At 42.8% G+C, this 22,043-nt stretch overlaps 1 protein-coding gene across 9 annotated transcripts in view; it reads left to right on the top strand.

Annotated features, from left to right (window-relative positions):
• Positions 1–22,043, top strand: part of STYXL1 (serine/threonine/tyrosine interacting like 1) — a 64,884-nt gene that overhangs the window by 9,476 nt on the left and 33,365 nt on the right. For 2 of the 9 annotated variants that reach the window (XM_035718296.2, XM_049111070.1), the window contains exons 2-4: positions 1,461–1,569; positions 14,642–14,703; positions 18,411–18,552. In XM_035718296.2, the coding sequence (XP_035574189.1) occupies positions 1,467–1,569; positions 14,642–14,703; positions 18,411–18,552 (307 nt within the window). In that variant the 5' untranslated portion in view covers positions 1,461–1,466. Of the gene's footprint in view, positions 1–1,460; positions 1,570–5,349; positions 5,425–13,341; positions 13,422–14,635; positions 14,704–18,410; positions 18,553–22,043 lie in introns of those variants that run through there. The other 7 variants (XM_049111071.1, XM_035718299.1, XM_035718297.2 and 4 more) reach the window with 7 other exon arrangements.

Below are 22,043 nucleotides of genomic sequence, written 5' to 3'. Positions count from 1 at the left end.
GGACCGTTGCTGTTTTGAGCAAGATTACCCCTAGACTCAACTTCTCTCCCACATACCCCCTGCTGGCCTCCAGAGGCTTGCTGGGCAGTTCTCTGTAGCCCCCACCCTTGATAAAGGGTAGCCTCCCTATAGGTAGCTGCTGCAGGGGCCCAGCCCTTCTGCTTTGTGGGGCACCAGGGAGGCTAATTACTCCCCATGGTCAGGCAGCCAACTGTCAGTGAGAACAGAGATGGGTACAGATGTTTGTCTGCTGGTAGGAATGATCCATGGGGAAATCTTTGGGGCACCAGAGACTGGATGTGCTCAGGAACCAGTATAGCAAGTAAAGGCATCCCTGTAGTCAGGAGCCAGAGGCTGGCTGGGCAGTTCTATCAATACACATCTGTGATTTCCCCCCCCCAAATTGGACTGCCTCCAGCTTTATCCTAAGCCTAGAAGGCCCCACCCCAAGGTTTTTGTTCATCACTCTCTCCTTGTGGTCACCACACCAGCCTCCCTTAGACTCTCTCAAGTCCTGAATGTTCTTGTATTCTTCACCTTCTCTCCCTAGCTAACTTGTATAGCCTCTTGATTCAGGAGCCCCAGTTAGCAGTCACATCTCAGACAGCCTTCTCTAACAGCCCCAGCTAGATGAGATCCTCCCGTTAGCTTGTCCTCCAACACTGGGTGCTGACTCTTTGGTGGCATTTTTCCTATGTATAATGTGTTTTTGGGTCCAATGTTTGTATTCCATGCTAGGCTGTAGTCTTCATGAGGGTAGGTCTAGTTTACCAGTTATTTCCAGGGCCTGACATACAGTAGGTATTCAGTAATTATTTGCTGAAAGAGGAAATACTGACTATATTATGACTTATTTGGGGTGCCTGGGTGGCTCAGGTGGTTAAGCATCTGCCTTTGGCTCAGGTCATGATCCCAGGGTCCTGGGATCAAGCCCCGCATCAGCTCCCTGCTCAGAGGGGAGTCTGCTTCTCCCTCTCCCTCTGCCCATCCCCCCACCACCTTGTTCATGCTTGCTCTGTCACTCTCTCAAATAAATAAATAAAATCTTTAAAAAAATATTATGACTTATTTCGTATTTCTCTGGCTCTTACATGCTGTGTTCAACACTTTATTCTTCTTGACACACATATTTTACTACAAATTCTTAAGCTTTCCTGATCACTCACATGATTACTATCATTTTTTAAAAAGATTTTATTTATTTATTCATGAGAGACACACACAGAGAGAGAGAGAGAGAGGCAGAGGGAGAAGCAGGCTCCATGCAGGGAGCCTGATGTGGGACTCGATCCCAGGATGCAGGATCATGACCCCAGCTGAAGGCAGACACTCAACCACTGAGCCACCCAGGTGTCCCTCATTTTTGTTTGAAGGTGTATAAAGGAGTTTAATACAATATCTTTGGCCATTCTTTAAAATAGAAAGAGGTACTAAGCTTGTACATTATTGATTCTTCCCAGTATAGGATGGCTGGTTTGGTTTTGTGTGAACCAACAGAACTTTACAACATCTTGAATCAGGTCACAAAACTTTCCCGATTGACTGAACCCAACTATCTCTGCTTATTGGGTAAGTACTCTAAAAAGCTATGTTTTGTTCAGTGTCCTTCATATACTATTTTAGGTAAATCGACAAACTTATGGGGATTGAGGAATAAATGACTTTAGAAAACTGTTAGACTCATTGACTCATGACATAGCTTAAAATGCTGCTGCTAATTGTCACCTGACTTGGAAATAACTCCAGATTAAATCTAGAAGTTCTTAGAAGACTTGTGTTCTTGTTCAATGGAACATTTCTTTTTTTAAAAAAAGATTTATGGGATCCCTGGGTGGCGCAGCGGTTTAGTGCCTGCCTTTGGCCCAGGGCGTGAACCTGGAGACCCGGGATCGAATCCCACGTCGGGGTCCCTGCATGGAGCCTGCTTCTCCCTCTGCCTATGTCTCTGCCTCTCTCTCTCTCTCTCTGTGTGACTATCATAAATAAATTTAAAAAATAAAAATAAAAAAAATAAAAAAAATTTATTTATTCATTAGAGACACAGAGAAATAGAGGCAGAGACATAGAGCCAGAATCAGGCTCCATGCAGGGAGCCCGATGCGGGACTGGAACCCAGGACCCCAGGATCATGACCTGAGCCAAAGGCAGATGCTCAACCACTCAGCCACCCAGTGGAACATTTCAACTATCTAACAAATATATAGTGATACTAACAAACATTCACATACCCATCACTCAGATTTAACATAGTAAATCTGTTGTATCCCTCTTTTGTACCCCATCCCAATCCCATTGCTTCTCTTTCCCATAGATGATAGCTTCTGTATTTTCTACATTTTTATTGTACGTGCAGGCATCTCAAAAATAATATGTAGTTTAAACATTTACACAAATTGTACCATAATGTACAGTCATTCTGCAACTTGTTTTTTCTTGAAATTTTTGAGATTTCCCCCCTCCATATCTAAATGTGAAGATCTATTTTAACTGTTAGGGTAGTACCCATTCCTAATCAGTCGTGATGGGTTGCTTGCATTATGTTCCTGTTATGAACAGTGCTGCACTGAAGAACTTTATGCATCTCTTGCCCACATACAAGAGTTTCTTCAGAATATCTGCCTAGAAATGCAATTGCCAATTTGCGAGTTCTGCTTCAAATTGCCCTCCAAAAAGATTGTATCAATTTGCATTTCCATCATCAATTTAAGAAACATACCTACTAATACCTGCTTTTGTCAGCCTTTAAAGTTTCTGCAGTCTGATTGGTGTGAACTTGTGAGGTTTTCTCCTCCAATTAAAAAAATTGTGATAAAAAAATTGTGATAAAATCCACATAACATAAATGTGTCATCTTATCCATTTTTAAATGTACAGTTCAGTGGTGTTAAATATGTTCATAATGTTATACATTATGCATTATGTGCATCACTTTCCATCTCCATAACTCTTCATCTTGTAAACTCTAAAACTCTATACCCATTATTTTTTTTTTAATTTTTATTTTATTTATGATAGTCACACACAGAGAGAGAGAGAGGCAGAAACACAGGCAGAGGGAGAAGCAGGCTCCATGCACCGGGAGCCCGACGTGGGATTCGATCCTGGGTCTCCAGGATCACGCCCTGGGCCAAAGGCAGGCGCTAAACCACTGCGCCACCCAGGGATCCCAAAAAACTCTATACCCATTAAATACTACTTGCCCCTTCCTCCCATCCCTTAATCCCCTGGAAATCACCATTCTCCTTTCTGTCTCTATGATTTTGACCATTATAGGTCATGTAAGTGAAATCATACAGTATTTGTTTTTTTGGCTTGTTTCATTGAGCTTCATAAGGTCCTCAGGTTCATTATGTTGTAACATATTGCAGAACTTTCTTCCTTAAGGTTGAATAATATTCCATTGTATGGATATACCACATTTTGCTTATCCATTGAATCAGCAAATATTTGGGTTGCTTCCATATCTCAGTTATTGTGAATGATGATGGGTGTACAAATACCTCTGAGACCTTGCTTTTATTTATTTTGGGTGTATGAACCAGAAATGGAATTGTAAGATCATATGGTAATTCTATTTGTAATTTTTTGAGGAACTGTTGTATTATTTCCATAGCAGCTGTGCCATTTTACATGAGCACAAGGGTTCACAAGTTTCCAGTGTCTCCACATCGTTGTTGACACTTGTTTTCTGTTTTTTGGGGGGATAGTAATCCTTCTAATAGGAGGGAGGTAGTATCTTATTATAATATTGATTTGCATTTCCCTAATGATTAGTGATGTTGAGCATCTTTTCATGTACTTCTTGGCCATTTGTGTATCTTTGGAAAAATATCCAAGTCCTTTGCCCATTTAAAAAAAATATTTATTTATTCATGAGAGAGAGAGAGAGAGAGAGAGAGAGAGAGGCAGAGACACAGGCAGAGGGAGAAGCAGGCTCCACGCAGGGAGCCGGACATGGGACTCAATCCCGGTTCTCCAGGATCAGACTCTGGGCTGAAGGTGGCCCTAAACCGCTGAGCCACCCGGGCTGCCCTCCTTTGCCCATTTTTGAATCAGATTTTTTTTTTTAAACTATTGAGTTTTAGGAATTATCTACATATTCTGGGTATTAATCCCTTATCAAGATTTAATTGTCATGAAGTTCAGTTTATTTTTTTTCTTTTGTTCCCCATCCCTTTGATGTCCAGGAAATCATTGCCAAATCCAATGTCCTGAAGACTTTTCCCTGTTTTCTTCTAACAGTTTATACTTTTAGGTCTTACATTTAGGTCTTTGATCCCTTTTGAATTAATTTGTGAGTTAAAGTGTTGTTAGTGTGGTGTGAGATAAAGGTCCAAATTCATTCTTTTGCATGTGGATATCCAATTCTCCCAGCACCATTTGTTGAAAAGATTGTCCCATTCTTAGTCTCTTGAAGATTCCATATGAATTTTAAGATGAGTTTTTCTTTCTATAAAAAAAGCCCCATAATGGGGCACGTGTGTGGCTTAGTGGTTGAGCATCTATCTTTGGCTCAGTTCGTGATCCTGGGGTCCTGGGATCAAGTCCCACATTGGGCTTCCTGCAGGGAGCCTGCTCTCCCTCTGCCTGTGTCTCTGCCTCTCACTCTGTATCTTAAATATATATATATATATATTTGGGCAGCCTGGGTGGCTCAGCGGTTTAGCTCCTGCCTTCGGCCTGGGATCCTGGAGACCTGGGATCGAGTTCCTCGTCAGGCTCCCAGTAGGGAGCCTGCTTCTCCCTCTGCCTGTGTCTCTGACTCTCTCTCTCTCTCTCAAGAATAAATAAATAAAACCTTTAAAAAATAAATAAAATATTTATTAAAAAATCATTGGGATTTGGTAGATAGTACATTGAATTGCTTTGTATAGTGTTAACATCTTAACAACATTGTTTTCCAATTTATGAACCCAAAATGTTTTTCCATTAATTTGTCCTTTAGTTTCTTTGAGAAACATTTCATAGTTTTTCAGTATACAAGTCTTTCACCTCTTCAGTTAAGATAATCTTATATTTTATTCCTTTTGACATTATTGAAAATGGAATTATTTTGTTAATTTCTTTGTCAGATCATTCATAATTAGTGCACATAAATACAACGTTTTTGTATGTGTTGACTTAGTATCATGCAGCTTTGATGAATTCATTTATTCTCAAAATTCTTTTTCTTGGTCAAATCTTTAGGGTTTTTGATGGATAAGATCATTCTGCAAACTGAAATGATTTTGCTTTCCAATTTAGATGCACTTTATTTAGTTTCTTGCCTAATTGCTCTGGCTAGGACTTCCAGTGTTACTTTCGAATAAGTGTAAAAGTCTGAATCCTTGTGTTTTTCTTGATCTACAGGATATGCCTTCAGTCTTTCACCACTGAGTATGATGTTTGCTGTGGATTTTTCATATGTGGTTTTATTATGTTGAGGTAGTTTTTTATTCCTATTTTGTTGGATGTCTTTATCATGAGAGTGTACTGAATTTTGTCAAATGCTTTTTTCATCACTTGACATGATCATATAGTTTCTTTCCTTCATTCTGTTGATGTGTATAACATCGACTTTGGGATATATTGGACCATAATTGCATTCCAGGAATAAATCCTACTTGGTCATGGTGTAATTGATGTAGGAGAATATATATGTTAATTATAATAATATGGAATATAGTCTGTCTGTCCGTCTGTCTGTCTATCAATCCATGAGAGACACACAGAGAGAGACATAGGCAGAGGGAGAAACAGGCTCCTCACAGGGAGCCTGATGTGAAACTTGATCCCTGGGCCCCGGATCATGTCCTGAGTCAAAGGCAGACACCCAACGTCTGAGCCACCCACGTGCCCCTGGAATACAGTTTAAAGCCTTCTCTATAAATACACACCCTATATAGATTCAGCCTTAAAGTTAGAGTGGTAGAGTGGTTTATTGAAAGCTTTTATTTGCTGGGAGATTGTTGATTATTGGTCCAGTCTTCTTACTGGTTATAGGTCTATTCAATTTTTTTTTTTCTTTGTGATTTGGTCTTGTAGATGTGCATTTCTAAGAATCTTTTTTTTTTTCGTTTCTAGGAATCTGTCCATTTTATCTAGGTTATCTATTTTTCTGATATATAGTTAATTGTTAATAGTTATCTCTTACAATCTTTATTTCTGTAGAATCAGTAGTAATATCCTTATTTTCATTTCTGACTTTAGTAATTTGGATTTCCTTTCCCCCCTCACTGCTTTAGTCTATCTAGCTAAAGGTTTGTCAATTTTGTTTATCTTTTTAAGGAACCAACTTTTGGCTTCATCGATTGATTTTTTTTTTTTGTTCTGTTTTTTTCAAGTAGGCTCCATGCCCAACATGGGGCTTGAATTCACAACCCTGAGATCAAGGGTTGGTTGCTCTACTGACTAAGCCAGCCAGGTGCCCCAGAGGTCTAAGTGAGTTTCAATTTGTATCTGCACTCATATGCAAAATAGTCCCCGAAGTTAAAGACCACATGTTTGTAGAAATTTTAAAAATAAATAAATAAAATGGCCCTTCTTGGAAGATCAGGGCAAAACATCCAATCTTCTTCTATTTAAGATTTATTTATTTATTTTGAAAGAGAAAGAGAGAGAACAAACAAGTGAGAAGGGCAGAGGGAGAAAGAGAATCTTAATCAGACTCCATGCTCCAAGCCTAACCCCGACACTTAATCGACTGTGCCACCCAGGTGCCCCATCAGTCTTCTTCCTAATAAGAAACTAACCCGTTTGCCCACCAAGGTGTAGCAAAGCCAATCATGTGGCGAAGAAAGGGTTTACTTGAGAACAGCCAAATGAGGAGACAGGAGGGCAGCTCTGAAGAAAAAAAGTGTATGTATGTTAAAATGTCTTAAACTATTTATTGAATCGTATTTATATTAGTTAAAAGGGATCCATTGGTAAGACTACCTAGAGTTAGTCTTATAATATATATTCTAGTATTTCAAGTTTATTACTAGTTACTAAACCTCAGTTTACAAATAATATATTCATTTTTTCAGATCTTTTTCCCCCAGCTTTATTGAGAAATAAGTGACACGCATCACTGTATAAGTTTAAGACGTACAGCATTATGATTTGATTTACATATATCATGAAATCATAATAGATTTAGTTAACCTCCATCATTTCCTATTGATACAATAAAAAGAAAAGAAAATCTCTCCTCATAAGAACTCTTAGGATTCACCCCTAAGAACCTTTACCTGGGGGTGCTTGGGTCGCTCAGTTGATAGAATATGAGACTCTTGATCTTGGAGTTATGGGTTCAAGCCCCACATTGGGTATAGAGATTAAAAATAAAATCTTAAAAAAAAAAAACCTTTCCTACCTATCCTACAGCAGTGTTATAGTCCTGATGTTGTACATTATAACACGTTTGTTTTTTTGTTCCTTTATCAAGAGGGAAAATTCTAGCATCAACTCTATCCAGTCAGGGAAAAACATAAAATAAAAGATTCCAACAGTTCCACACAAATATTATATTTATCAAATGGAAGAACTCCCAATTGGACCAGATGCTTATATTACTAAGATACTTTTCATTGATAATTTTTTTTTTCAAGAAAAAGAGCAAGAACGAATGCACACATGTGGGAGAATGAGTGAGGGGCATAGAGGGGGTGGGGGCAAGGGGCAGAGGGGGAGGGAGAGAATCTCAAGCAGGCTCTATGCCCAGCATGGAGCCCAGTGTAGGGCTTGATATCATGACCTAAGATCTCATGACCTGAGCTAAAACAAGGTTGGATGCACAATCGATTGAGCCACCCAGGTGCCTCCCACTGACATAATTTTTAATAAGCACAAATATATAGCTTTAGTTTCAGAACTTAATATATGCCTGACAATCAAAGCCTTCTTTCTGGAAGAAAGGTCTTAAGCCCCACTCAATCTCAGTAAAATATTTTCACCGAGTGCAGTATTTTACACTTTTCTTAAATATAAGGTGCCCTCATAGCAGCACCAGGATAGTTACAATTCATTTGAGTCCTCATTTGTAGAAAGAGGCTGTCATGGGATAGCCAGGACACCCACTAGTTTGTGTTAGTTACCTCTGTTTTTTTTTTTTTTTTTTTTTTTGGGTTTTTTGGTTTTTTTTTTTTTTTTGGCCTTAAAAACTAGAAATTAGTCAAATTGCCCATAAAACCATCTCTTCTTTTTTTTGGCAGTGTGAAAGAATCCATCAAAACCTCTTCTTCTAGCTAATTTCCCAAACTCCCATCTGGGGTTAAGATGAATCTTTTTATAAAAGGTAACTTTTGGTCCTGGAGTCCTGGAGTCTGGGATCGAGTCCCACATCAGGCTCCCTGCCTGGAGCCTGCTTTTCCCTCTGCCTATGTTTCTGCCTCTGTGTGTGTGTGTCTCTCATGAATAAATAAGTAAAATCTTTAAAATAAAAAAGAGGTAACTTTCATAACATGTATCCATGAACATTAAAACTAGTTGTTAGATTAAAGTAGCCTTATAATTTAAGATTTATTTATTTTTTTATGATCTATTTTTTTAAGTGATCTCCACACCCAACATGAGGCTCAAACTCATAACCCTGAGATCAAGAGTCACATGTTCTACCAACTGAACTGGCTAGGCGCTCCATAATTTAAGTTTTAACATGTAAATATTTATAGTTTGATCTTGTTGACAATGATTGTCAGAGCCTGGAATTCAACATCATTCACTGATTCCCATTCATGGCCCTAAAACACATATCATCATTACATAACTTACCTCTTGCATCTTGAGAGAATCTTCTGCTTCTTTAAATCTTTGGCTCCTAAGCAATTCCAGGTTTTGTATCTTTTGATGGAAATTTAACTTTCAGACTAACATTTTTAAAAAAAGATTTATTTATTTGAGAGTAAGAGAGAGAACATGAGCAAGGAGCAGAGACCAAGGGAGGAGAAGCAGACTCCCCTGCTGAGTAGGGAGTCAGACCCGGGGTTTGATCCCAGGACCCCAGGATCCTTACCTGAGCCAAAGGCAGACACTTAACAATGGACAGAGCCACCCAGGCACCCCTTAGATTAACATTTTAACTCTTCTTACCTCTTGACAAACTCTACTCTCAGATTTTTTACACTTCATCAATGCTTTTCTTTCTTTTTTTTTTTTTTTTTAAGATTTTATTTATTTATTCATGACAGAGAGAGAGCAAGGCAGAGACACAGGCAGAGGGAGAAGTAGGCTCCATGCAGGGAGCCTGACGTGAGACTTGATCCGGGGTCTCCAGGATCACACCCTGGGCTGAAGGCAGTACTAAACTGCTGGGCCACCGTGGCTGCCCCATCAATGCTTTTCCTGATTTTTCATATCATTGTACTGTTAAAATCTGAAACCTGGGACACCTGGGTGGCTCAGCAGGTAAGTGTCTGCCTTCAACTCAGGGCGTGATCCTGGAGTCCCAGGATCGAGTCCCACATCAGGCTCCCTGCATGGAGCCTACTTCTCCCTCTGCCTATCTCTCTCTCTCCTCTCTCTCTCTCTGTCTCTCATGAATAAATAAATAAAATCTTAAAAAAAAAAAAAAGAAAATCTGAAACCTGCCTCAAAGAGATCATCTGATAAAAGAAACAAAATATAAAAATGATTATTTTGGAATAGATCCTGGGAGGTCAGAGTTGTTCAAGATTCCCTATTGGGACCATACTTTATATTTTACTGCAATGTGTAATGATTATCAGCAAGAATTGCCAAAAATCCTATGTTGGGTGCTTTTGTAATCTCCAGTGACTGGCCAGAGAAGCTCCAAGAAAGTTTGGGAGTACATACCCTTTTTCATGCAAGTGCCCTCATAGAGTGAATTGTAAGAGAAATACCATTTATTTGAGGCCTCGCCTGTAGAAAGAGGCTGTCCTGGGAAAGCCAAGATACTCACTAGTTTGTGAATGTCCCTGAGAAAGAGTGACTTGTAAAGATTTTATTTTTTTTAAGTCCTTGCCACACTCAATGTGGGACTTGAACCCACAACCCTGAGATCAGCTGAGCCATCACCTGAGCCAGCCAAGTACCCCAAGTGTGAATTTTTTTTTAAAGATTTTATTTATTCATGAGAGACACACAGAGAGAGGCAGAGACACAGGCAGAGGGAGAAGCAGGCTCCGTGCAGGGAGCCAGATATGGGACTTGATCCCGGGACTCCAGGATCACATCCTGAGCTGAAGGCAGGCACTAAACCCCTGAGCCACCCAGGGATCCCCCACCAAGTATGAATTTTTAATCTGGGTTATACTTGAGTTTCACCAGCCTTTTTCATTGTATTCATAGGAAGTTGCTGCTGGTCGATCAGCAATCCTACCACCCCTGTTATCCTGAGTTTGGTTCTGAAGCTATTTATGGCTTTAGAATCTCACAAGTGATCTTCTTTATCATTTGAAGGAATCATCCTGTCTCCTCACTCTCGCTTTACAGTTTCCAAATATCACTTAGAGTATTTTATTCAGCTGAGTAGCTCTATGGACAGCAACACCTATGAAGAAAGGGTTTTATCAAATATATGACTTAATACTATCATTTAAGAAGTAGATGTACTAAAATAGGCCAACTAATTTCTAGTTTTTAAGACCAAAAAACAACAACAACAAAAAATACAAAGGTAACTAAAACTCCTTATTTAAAAAAAAAATCACATTTTCTCAGAGATGTCCACAAACTAGTGGGTGTCCTGGCTATCCCATGACAGCCTCTTTCTACAAATGAGGACTCAAATGAATTGTAACTATCCTGGTGCTGCTATGAGGGCACCTTATATTTAAGAAAAGTATAAAGTACTGTACTTGGTGAAAATATTTTACTGAGATTGAGTGGGGCTTAAGACCTTTCTTCCAGAAAGAAGGCTTTGATTGTCAGGCATATATTAAGTTCTGAAACTAAAGCTATATATTTGTGCTTATTAAAAATTATGTCAGTGGGAGACACCTGGGTGGCTCAATCGATCGTGCATCCAACCTTGTTTTAGCTCAGGTCATGAGATCTCAGGTGCTACACTGATGGTTGGCATTTGAGATAAAAATCCATTCAATATAGAGCCTGGTTGTTAATCTATTGCAAAATCAAAACTGAGAGCTGTGAATTTACTATATCTATTTAAAATAAATAACCTATGAAATACAGATTTTGGCACAGATAGAAATGGGACAATCAAAATCAATGGATTTAACCTGCATGCTTCATTTGCTCACAAACTTGTACACACTAATAGTCTACAAAAGAAACTATTATAGTTGGGATATCTGGGTAGTTCAGTGGTTGAATGTCTGCCTTTGGCTTGGGGTGTGATCCTGGAGTTCTAGGATCAAATCCTGTATCGGGCTCCCTGCAGAGAACCTGTTTCTCCCTCTGCCTCTCTCTGTGTGTCTCTCCTGAATAAATAAATAAAACAAAAACCAAAAAAAACTATTGTAGCAAAGAGAACTGCCTTTTTGATTTCGTCTGAAGTCTAAAGAGTTACTGTTCAACATAAATGTTATTTCTAGAAAAAACTTAACTGCATAGGTTAGAATAACCACGTGTGACGTTTTCAGCCACTAAAGCACCAATTCAAAGAAATTTTAAAATCATTGTTTTTATGACAGTATATACAAATAAACATTGATCAAAACTCAGGAAGTAAATACCTAGATTAACACAAGTCAATGGTCAGGAGAATTTTTGTTTGATTGAAGTATCTTATCATCTCTTAAAAAAAATTAAGTGCTAACATATAAAGCAGGCAAATTCTTCAAGTAATTTGTTCTTAAATATGCCAATTTTTATAGATCTGAACAAGGGATAAGAAAAATACTGAAATGAAACCGGAGGATAGACATGGGGGAAAAAACTGGCCAATCATAGCTGGACAAATGCTACAATACTATCCTGGCCTGAACAGGATATTTCATTAAATGCATGAACAGATTAACAGGTGTCTGCTGATTTAGTATACTAACTCCCTTATATTGCTAAAATTCCTGCAACAATCAGTAGGCATACATGCAGTCTTAAGGAAAAGAGTACCACTTAAAAATCAGCATTGGACACCAACTAAAGCAATCTTTAAAATGTTTTTATTATTCGCTATTACTGTGAATGAATATAAAATGTAATCAATCTTCCAAATGAAGAACTCTAGCCTTGTCCAAAGTTTGATGACTTCTTGGGGGCACCTGGCTGGCTTAGTCAGAGGAGGAATAATTGACTCTTAATCTCAGGTCATGAGTTCAAGCCCCACCTTACATGTAGAAAAAACATTTAATGACTTCTGCCCATTAGCTGTTCTCCCCAGGAAGTTTTCTGTTAACCAAATAGTGATTAAAGTAATCTTCACCATTAATCAAATGGCCTTTGTTGTAACCTTTTTCTTTTCTACAAGAAGGAGTGCACAAGATTCAAACAAAATCTTCCTTGGCCACTTTGACTGTCAAGATCTTTGCACTTTTTCTACTAGTTTCTAACCGGCCAGTTTCCATTCAGCATAGTCATTACTGCCCTCTGACATGTTGTCACTTAGGTCACTTTCAGACCGTGAAATCATGACCTGAGCTAAAGTCAGAGGCTTAACCCACTGAGCCACCTAGGCACCTCTACCCTTTCACCTTCTTAATGTTGTATTTTGATGAGAAAACGTAGACTTTCTTAATTCTAGTAGAATTAGGTTTACCCATATTTTCATCTTTGGTTAGCATTTCCTTATGTCCTTTTAAAAAAGAAATAGACTATTTTTTAGACCAGTTTTAGGTTCATAGCAAAACTGAGCAGAAAGTACAGAGATTTCCTAAGTACTCTGTCCCCCCACGTAAGCACCACCTCTTCAATTATCCTCAGCCCCCACCAGAGTGGTGTATTTTTCACAGATGATGAACCTACATTGATACCTCATTATCATCTGAAGCCTAGAGTTTACATTAGGGCTAGTGTACATTTTCTGGGTTCTGACAAATTTATAGTGACATGTGTCCATCATGATAGTATCATACAGAATAGTTTCATTGCCCTAAAACTCCTGAGTGCTCTGTGTATTCATCCCTCCCTCCCCACGAATCCCTGGCAACCACTGATTTTTTTTTTTACTGTCTCTATAGTTTTGTGTTTTCAGGAGTGTCCTATAATGGGAACCATACAGTATGTAGCCTGAAACTGGCTTCTTTCACTTACATATGCATGCATTAAACTCTCCATGTCTTATCCTGGCTTGAAAGCTCTGTGTGTGTGTCCATGCACGAACTCAATGATATTCCATTCTCTGGAATTTTCAACTAATTTGGGTAAATGCCAAGGGGCATGATTGCTGATAAGAATATGTATAGTTTTGTTAGAAACTGCCTGTCTTCCAAAGTGACTACCATTCTGCATTCCCACTAGCAATGAATGAGAATTCTTGTTGCTCCACCCTCACCAGCATTTGGTGTTGACCATGTCTTGGATTTTTGACATTCAAATAGGTATGTAAGGGTATCTTATTTGTTGTTTCAATTTGCGTTTCTTTGATGACATGTTGTGGAACATCTTTTCCTATGCTTATTTGCCACTTGCATATCTTCTTTGGTGTCTCTTCATATCTTTTGCCCGTTTCCAAACAGCTGTTTGTTTCCAACCATTTCCAAAAGGTTGTTTGTTTTCTTGTTGAATTTAAGAATGATGTTTTGGGGGCAATTGGCTGGCTCAGTCAGTGGAGTATGCAACTCTTGATCTCAGGGTTGTGAAATTCAAGCCCCACATTAGGTGTAGAAATTACTTAAAAGGTCTTTAAAAAATGATGTTTTGGATAGCATCCCTTTTTAGGACTTATGTATAAGGATGTGGTCCTGTTTCACATTCCTCCCAACTTTGAGGACATCAATCATGCCTTCTGCCCTAGCAGAGGTATTGGAACCTCAGTTCCTAGATTTTAGAGTGAATTTCAGTCTAAAATTCCATGGGGCATTAGTATGAGCTCATTCCGGCTTTGATTTCTCCCCCTCCCCACTTCTTTGGACCTCTGAGAAATTTTCCCTTAAATCAAAGATACAAAGTCTCACTACCCCTTAAGGGGATATGTGGGCGTGAGTATGATGGGGAGAGTCATAGGGGCAGCCTAGAATAGTGGAACTACATACCTCCAATTTTTTCTTTTTCTTTTATTTTTAAAAGATTTGATTTACTTAGAGAGTGTGTGCTAGTGGAGGTGGCAGAGGTAGAAGGAGAGAGAATCCTAAGCAGACTCTCCCCACTTAGTGTGGATCTTGACACAGTCTCCATCTCATGACCTTGAGGTTACAAACTAAGCCAAAACCAAGAGTCAGATGCTTAACCAACTGAGCCACCCAGGCCCCCCAAATGCCTCAGGTTTTTATTTTTTAATTTTTTTATTTATTTATGATAGTCACAGAGAGAGAGAGAGAGAGAGAGAGAGGCAGAGACACAGGCAGAGGGAGATGCAGGCTCCATGCATCGGGAGCCCGACGTGGGATTCGATCCCGGGTCTCCAGGATCGCGCCCTGGGCCAAAGGCAGGCGCCAAACCGCTGCGCCACCCAGGGATCCCTGCCTCAGGTTTTAAACTGACAATTGCTGTCACCTAATTGCCAAAAAAAAAAAATATGTTGAGGATGGTGCAAGTATTCTAAGGAGTTTGGCCATATGCTCCTTTGCAAACACCATTATTAAATACCTTTCCTTTTCAGATGTGCGTTCCAAACAGGAGTATGATGAAAGCCATGTGATTACAGCCCGTCGAGTGAAGAAGGTATACTGGCAGAGTCAGAATGTGGGGCAGGCTGGTTATCTTACAGGAGGGTGGGGGAAAATGCGGGATTTTATCCTAGATCCAGGAGGCAGCACAGTGGTGGACACTGTGGACAGCAGAGGCAGGACCACCCCTGTGCATCCACCAGGAGGGTCTCCCACATCTCTCACATATTCCCTAAGGTGTCCCCACCCGCTATGATGGCCAACAGCTTCACTAGCAAATGTTGATTTAATTCCTTGTTGTGCTAGGCACTGTTCCAGACCTTGGAGATGCAACAGAATACAAGATGCCCATGGTTCATTGTTTCCTGTCCTACTCAGGGAAGCAGATAATAATAAACCATCAAAATGATTACTATAATCCAGGGACACCTGGCTGGCTTAGACTGAAGGGCAAGCGACTCTTGATCTTGAGTTTGCAGGTTTGAGCCCCACGCTGCTGTAGAGATTACTTGAATAAATAAACTTAAAAAAAAAGATTATGATCCAAAGATGGAAACCACTTCCCTTCCCTACTTCCCCACCCCTTCCCCATTCCATCGTTCAAAGAAATTATTTATTTGAGAGAGTGAGCATGCACACAAGTCCGGGGGGTGGGGGGCAGTGGGGAGTAGCAGAGGGAGAGGGAGAAGCAGACTCCCCGTCGAACAGGGAGCCTGACGTGGGACTGGATCCCAGGACACTGAGATCATGACTTGAGCTGAAGGCAGACCGTTAATTGACTAAGCCACCCAGGTGCCCTTGCTGGGAGATTTCACTCAGGCTTCCAGTTTCAACTATCCAACTGCCATTAGCCGTCCTGTCAGTTTTGCTTCTAAGGTTATATCTGGCAAAGCTGACCCCTCCCCTTCCCACTGCTGCTGTGCTGGTATGTACTCCATCTCTGGCCCTTTGCCACGGGGCACTTGATAGGGAGCCTGGGCCCTGGCTCAGGCATTTTTCCAGGATAAGCTTGCTGCTTGGGGTCTGGCTCAGGGGTAGAGCATCTGACTGCAGGAAAAGCTCACTGCCTAACACTCTCCTCACCCCAAACCCATCATTACCTACTTTTTCTCCTTGGGGGTTTTCAACTCTTTGACTTCAACCTCTAGCCCATAACCCCCATTTCAGAAATTTCTCTGCTTTCTACAGCTGGTTCAGAGCCTCTTTGTCATATATGGCTTTCGGTTTCTGGCTCCACTCTCAGGTCTGCATATTCTTTGGATTCTGGCAGCACCCCCAGCTCTGGAAGAGACCTTCCCAGGGCCTCAGCCAGGCTGACACCTCTTGGCTCCCCTCCCCAACTTTCCTGCCAGCACGGTCCCCCTGCAGGACTCAGCTCATGGCCTCCCTCTTTGGCTTCCCCACATAACATGCCTGCTTCTACTCTCCCCTGGCACCTCAACATCATCGCCTTACTTCAAATTTCCTTGGTTCTAAGATGCACATATTCCCCCATATTTTAACACTTCTGAAATTGAAATATATCCTACAATTGATCAACGCTTTAATGTGTATCTTTTCTCCCAAAAGTGATGTGGCAGAGATCCGTTCCTTTTCTTTTTAAATAAAGATTTATTTATCTTAAAGAGCATGAGCAGGAGGACAGGCAGAGGGAGAGGGAGGGAGAGAATCCACAAGCAGACTGCATGCTGAGCATGGAGCTTGATGCGGGGCTGGATCTCACAACCCTGAAGTCATGACCTGAGCCAAAACCAAGAGTCAGCCACTTAACCAACCGAGTCCCCCAGGGGCCCCCTGTCTGTTCCTTTTCTGTGTAGCAATAACCCCCTTTTTTGAGGGGAACTCTTCTTCTTCCTGTTTAAACCGTGGGAGTCTAATGGTGATCCCTAAGATAGTACCCAGATTCTGGCCTTGGTGATTGGCCATGGGCCGAGGATGGAAATAGCAAAGCAGAGTTGTAATTAGAGAGGGTGGCTCTTCCCCTTCTCATAGTGGAGTTTGGAGGGTGTGGGCATCTGTGTGTCACTGTGGCTGTGCCACAGGCCTCAGGACCAAGTAGTCTGAGAAGGTGAAGTCAGTGTGCAGGGGGAGCAGAGAGGAGCACCTGAGGGGGAGGTCTGGGCTTTAGATCCCTGGTTCAGGTTTTCCTGGGGACCAAGAAGTTTTGTTATATGCCAGCAAGTCCCTCCTTTCATGTTCACTCCTGACAGCAATGGTTTTTAAGTTGGTGATGCCTGTAGCTACATCAGGCTCCCTGCTCAGTGGGGAGGGAGCCTGCTTCTCCCTCTACCACCCCACCCCCCGGTTGTGCTCTTTCTTTGTCAAATAAATAAACAAATAAAATCTTTAAAAAATTGGTGGTGCATCTTCCAACTAACGGTCTCTTAATCTAGAAAATACAGTACACAGGCCCCATGAGCACATTGCTCTCTCAGGCCTCCAGATCTTTCTCTGGGAACATGAGAATGGGTGTGCCTTGTTCATCACTGTGTCCTGGAGGCTCGGTCGGGTCCCTGGCATCTGGGATGTGCTCTGCACCTGTTGGTTGACTAAAATGACCAGCTGGATGCTGTTCCTTCTGCCTGGAATGTTCTCCTCACCCTTATCCATCTGGCAGTTCACCCTCACCCTGCCACCCTGCACAGCCTTCCTGAGTTCTCCAGGCCAACTCGGGTGTTTCCCTGTGCCATTCTAAACCTCTATATTCCAAAACCCCACATGGTGTCAGCATAGAGTGGACCCTCAGCATTAATTATTGAGCTAACAAGTGAACATCCAGCCACATCTGTCCTCTCCCACCTCTCCACGTCTCTACTCCCTTTCCCCATGCTCATTCAGAAACCCCCCTTCCCTCATTATCTGTGCAAACCCTGTTCGTCCTGAGTACCATTTCTCTCCTAGTTCCTCCAGGCAAATATGATTCCTCCTCTCTCAACCTCAGAAAATTTTCTGGTCTGTCCCTCCACAGGCCTTGCTTGACTGTCTTGTCGATTCTTGTAGAATCAATAAACACTTGCCCTGGCCCACCTGCAAATGTTCTTTCAGGCCATCTATGGCATCCAGACTGGGATGCAAGGGACAGAGTAGTGGGGGCCACCCAGCCAGGCCCCCTCGAGCTCTGGGGCACTCTTGGGGATCCTGGGCATTGTCCTTGCTCTGGTGGTTTGCCTTTCTGGCAACTTAGCTGCTCCCAACTACTCACGATGTCCTGGTTCCTGTTGGCGCTTTCCTTCCTCTGACTGTATTTATAGCCACATGCCAGGTACTGTTCCAGAAGCACAGGGTACATCAGCGACTACAAAAGAACAAAAGTTCCCACGCTCACAGAGCATACATCTGAGCATAAAGTCTGCCACATTATATCCACAAGCCTCCTGCTTGGTGCCCTTTTAATGCAGACTTGGCCCCCACCCTCACCCAGAGAGGAGATGCCATCAGTTTGGCTTCAGTTGCTCTGAGAGCATGTGTGCCAGGCCACCCAGTGGGCTGCGGGCCAGTTACTAGACCAGCTCTTTTTCAGTCAGGCACCATCTCTGGTCTGGTCAGCTGTGGTCAGCTTCCCTCACAGCGGGGCATGCGGGTGTGGAGGGTGCTCGGCATTCAGTATACTTTCAGGTCCCTTCTTGGCACTTTCGTACCTGTAGTGTGTGGTCAGGGGAACAGGCACGGTCCTCCCTCCAGCTCCACACAGAGCTGGCGTGCAGGGAATATGTGCCCAATGGAACCCATCTGCCAACAGAACCTTTCTTGTGGTTTCTTTAGAAGGAAAATGAGTATCTTATCCCGGAGTCTGTGGATCTGGAGTGTGTGAAATACTGTGTGGTATATGATAATAACACCAGCACCCTGGAGATAATCTTAAGAGAGCAGGACGAGGATGACAACTCTGATGATAGCAGACAAGGTAGGTTTTTACGATTGCAGCCAGAAGCACAGCTGGTGGTTATCAAACACTTTGCTGCATGCCGGGAACCATACCAAAGGCTCTCTCTGGGCCAGCTCCTGCAATTTTCAGAACACACCCATGAGAAATAGTAATGTCAAGAACTGGGGCAAGGCTGAGATTTTTTTTCTTCCTTACAAGATGACAAGTGAGCTTGCCACAGTCTCATGGATGCTGGCAGAAGACGTGCAGCTCCTGAGTCAGAAACGATGGACTTTATTCTTCAGAGCCCTGAAAGTAGCCAGAATGTCCTCATTTTCTTGCCCTGATGCCGAAGCCCCCATTCTCACAGGGTGACAGGAAGAGGGCCAAGTAAAACCTACCCACACAGTGGGTTGTATGACAGGAGAACCCTGAGCTCAGGGAATTTTTTTTTTTTTAAGATTTTATTTATTTGAAAGAGAGAGAGAATGAGCAGGGGGAGGAGACAGAGAGAGAGAGAGACAGAGAGAGAGAGAGAGAGAGAGAGAAGCAGACTCCCTGTTGAATGTGGAGCCTGATACAGGGCTCAGTCCCAAGACCCTGAGATCATGACCTAAGCCAAAGTCAGTTGCTTAACAGACTGAGCCACCTGGGTGCTCCCACGGCCTGAATCTTTTATAATGGGAAGAAAACATGCCTGCCCCTGGCTCTGGAGAGAGAAATAGTCTATCTTCCAAGGCTCTTTGATATACAGATATTCTTGAAAGGCCAGTACCTTTGCTCACAGGACACATAGAAACCTGAGAGGCCTTCGAGAATGATCTCTATAGATGGGGAAATTGAGGCCCCGAAGTTGCATGCTGTAACTTACTCAAGGTCCCACACATGTTGAATTAGTTATTTATTGCCATGTAGTGAATTACCTCCAAACTCAGTAGCTTGATACAGCAAACCTTAATCAACTAACCAGTACCAGGTTCTGGTAGACACGGTGTGTCTCCTGAGATTGCAGTCAGGATACTGGCTTTGGTCGCTGTCATCTGAAGGTCTGACTGGGCTGGGCTGATCTGCCTCCAAGGTGCATCACTCATACAAGTATGGCTTCCATTCCCCACCACCTGGACCTCTCTGTAGAACTGCTTGGGTGGCCTTGTGACATGGCAGCTTGTCTCCCCCAGAGCGAGCCATCCAAGAGAAAGAAAGAGCTAAGGAAAGCCACATGCCTTTTGCAACCAAGTCCTGAGACCTCTGGTCACTTCTGCTATATTCATTAGAAGGAAGTCACTGAGGGCAGACTACCCTCAAGGAGTGGGGAGTCAGACTCAACCTCCCTTTATATTCTTTTAAATATTCTTTCTTGTATTTGAAAGAATTTGTGGACTGCTTTTGAAACCCTCACACCTACTAAGCAGTGGGGTTGGGATTTGAACCCTGGGCAGGTTGGCTGTGTCTGGTCTCCCAAGGCCTGGATAGTGGAGCTGGAGAGCAATGCAAAGTCACTCCAGTCCTGAACCCGAGCATTAAAACTTGGTCAGCTCTAATCTTCTTATCTGCTTTCTGGGGTGCCCCTGCCTTCTCCACCCAGCTCCTGGTTTGGGACTGACAACCCCTTGCCATTTGTCATAGGGGCTCTGCTGCTGGGGGCTCAGTCATGAATATGCGTGGTTTCCATGGGCCTGGGTGTTCACAGCAGCGGTCACTGGGTGGCGCTAGGCTTCCACCTTTAATAAAACCAGTCTTCACAGGAGGTCCTGTGAAATTGTGCCCTCTTTCCCTAAATTTACCGGATTGAGTTCCAGTCTGCAATCCTGGGATTGTACACTGGACCCTAAAACCACAGGAAACGGTGGCCAATAAAGATAATCCTGCCTACGTTCTATAAATGATCTCATGGAACCCCCATTCTCACTCAGTAGGAAATCACAACCACAAAACAACACAGCAGGGATCCCTGGGTGGCGCAGCGGTTTAGCGCCTGCCTTTGGCCCAGGGCGCGATCCTGGAGACCCGGGATCGAATCCCACATCGGGCTCCCGGTGCATGGAGCCTGCTTCTCCCTCTGCCTGTGTCTCTGCCTCTCTCTCTCTCTGTGTGTGACTATCATAAATAAATAAAAAATTTAAAAAAAAAAAGAAAATATTTAAAAAAAAAAAAAAAAAAAACAACACAGCAAAACCCAAACTGCATGCGCGCGCGCACACACACAGACCTTGTCCACTTAAGGTACTTTTCTCCTTTAAAAGGGCAGCTTTCAGGCATACACAGAGTCTCTGGGGTAAAAGGCCATTTTGAAGTTTTTCTCCCCATTCCCTTCCTACTGTTAAGCACCCACCTCCCCGCCACCCCCACCCCCCCCCAACCCGCCCGCCCGCAAGGAAATCTGGTTGTGGGCAGAGAGCTTCCATCACATCCTAGAAGCAGGGATCTGGCTCTGTGCAATCCTCTTCTGCTGGCCTCCTGGTGTGTCGCAGCTCATCTGTGTGGCCTTGGGTGGTGGGCCTCTGTCCTTGCTGTGTCCGTGGCTGAAATGTCCCCATCCAGGGTCCTCACAGCCCTGTGCCCTCCTTACCAGGCTTTCCACGGCTGCTACTAGTCTTGGGGCTGCGGCTGCCTCTCTATTCTCCAGCATTAGCTTAACCCCTCTCTGGCCCTGCTGGGGGTGTGTCTCAGGATTCCTGGTGGGAAACAGGGCATAGGTGGTTTTTTAGCACCTCCCCCCCCCCCCTTGCAGACAGGAGTTTTTGTTTTGTTTTGTTTTGTTTTGTTTTCAGGAGTTTTTTATCTTCTCATCTGGTTTTCTTCCTAAGATCCTGGAGAGCACCTTCCCTTGTCTTGTTCTCTGTGGTTCTTTCTCCAAAACTCCTTTTACCAGGCACAGGGCAGTCCCCTCCTTGTAGGAGAGAAATTTTTCTTATGTTAAATCAGCCTGCCTTCCTTGCAACATATGAACTATAGACCCTGCCCTCCCCCCGCCCCCCCCAAACTGGGATCTTGATACATGTGGGTGGAGTTCCCTGGGCTGGGGCTTTCACCACAGCTGTGGGGGGAAGCTTTGGGAATGTGGACATTTTAGTTTTCCTCCTTTCTGAACAAAGCCTGACTTTCAAGCCACTTGTCTGGCTAAGTAAGGACCAAAAGGAATTTAACTTAAAGCTCGCTGCTGAGTAGAGAGCCCCTTGGCCTGAGTTGTTACCCCAGTTCAAATTCTGCGAAGCCTCACATCATTGGAAAACTCAAGATTAATAGGATTAAAAGTGAATTTAATGTTAATGACTCCATTATACCTGTGGCTGGGTAGCCTGGGCCAGACTGTTCTCATGGCTTTCCCCTGGAATCTCTAATTGTCTTCCTGAAACTGGATCCAGGTTCTTCTTCCAGATACAGTCCTCCACATGGGTCTCAGGCCCCTGCTGCCCTCAGCAGCTACTGCTGGAATTGGTTTTCCCTGGAAAGAGAAGTCAGTCCATACCCTTCCCTTTCTCCTTTCAGCTGACTCTCCAACACTGACAGAACGGTATTTGATATTTGTC

The sequence above is a fragment of the Canis lupus genome, chromosome 6, assembly GCF_003254725.2.
Source record: "Canis lupus dingo isolate Sandy chromosome 6, ASM325472v2, whole genome shotgun sequence".
NCBI lineage: Eukaryota > Metazoa > Chordata > Mammalia > Carnivora > Canidae > Canis > Canis lupus.
Note: the sequence above shows the minus strand (reverse complement) of the source record. Positions and strands in the feature narration are given on the sequence as shown.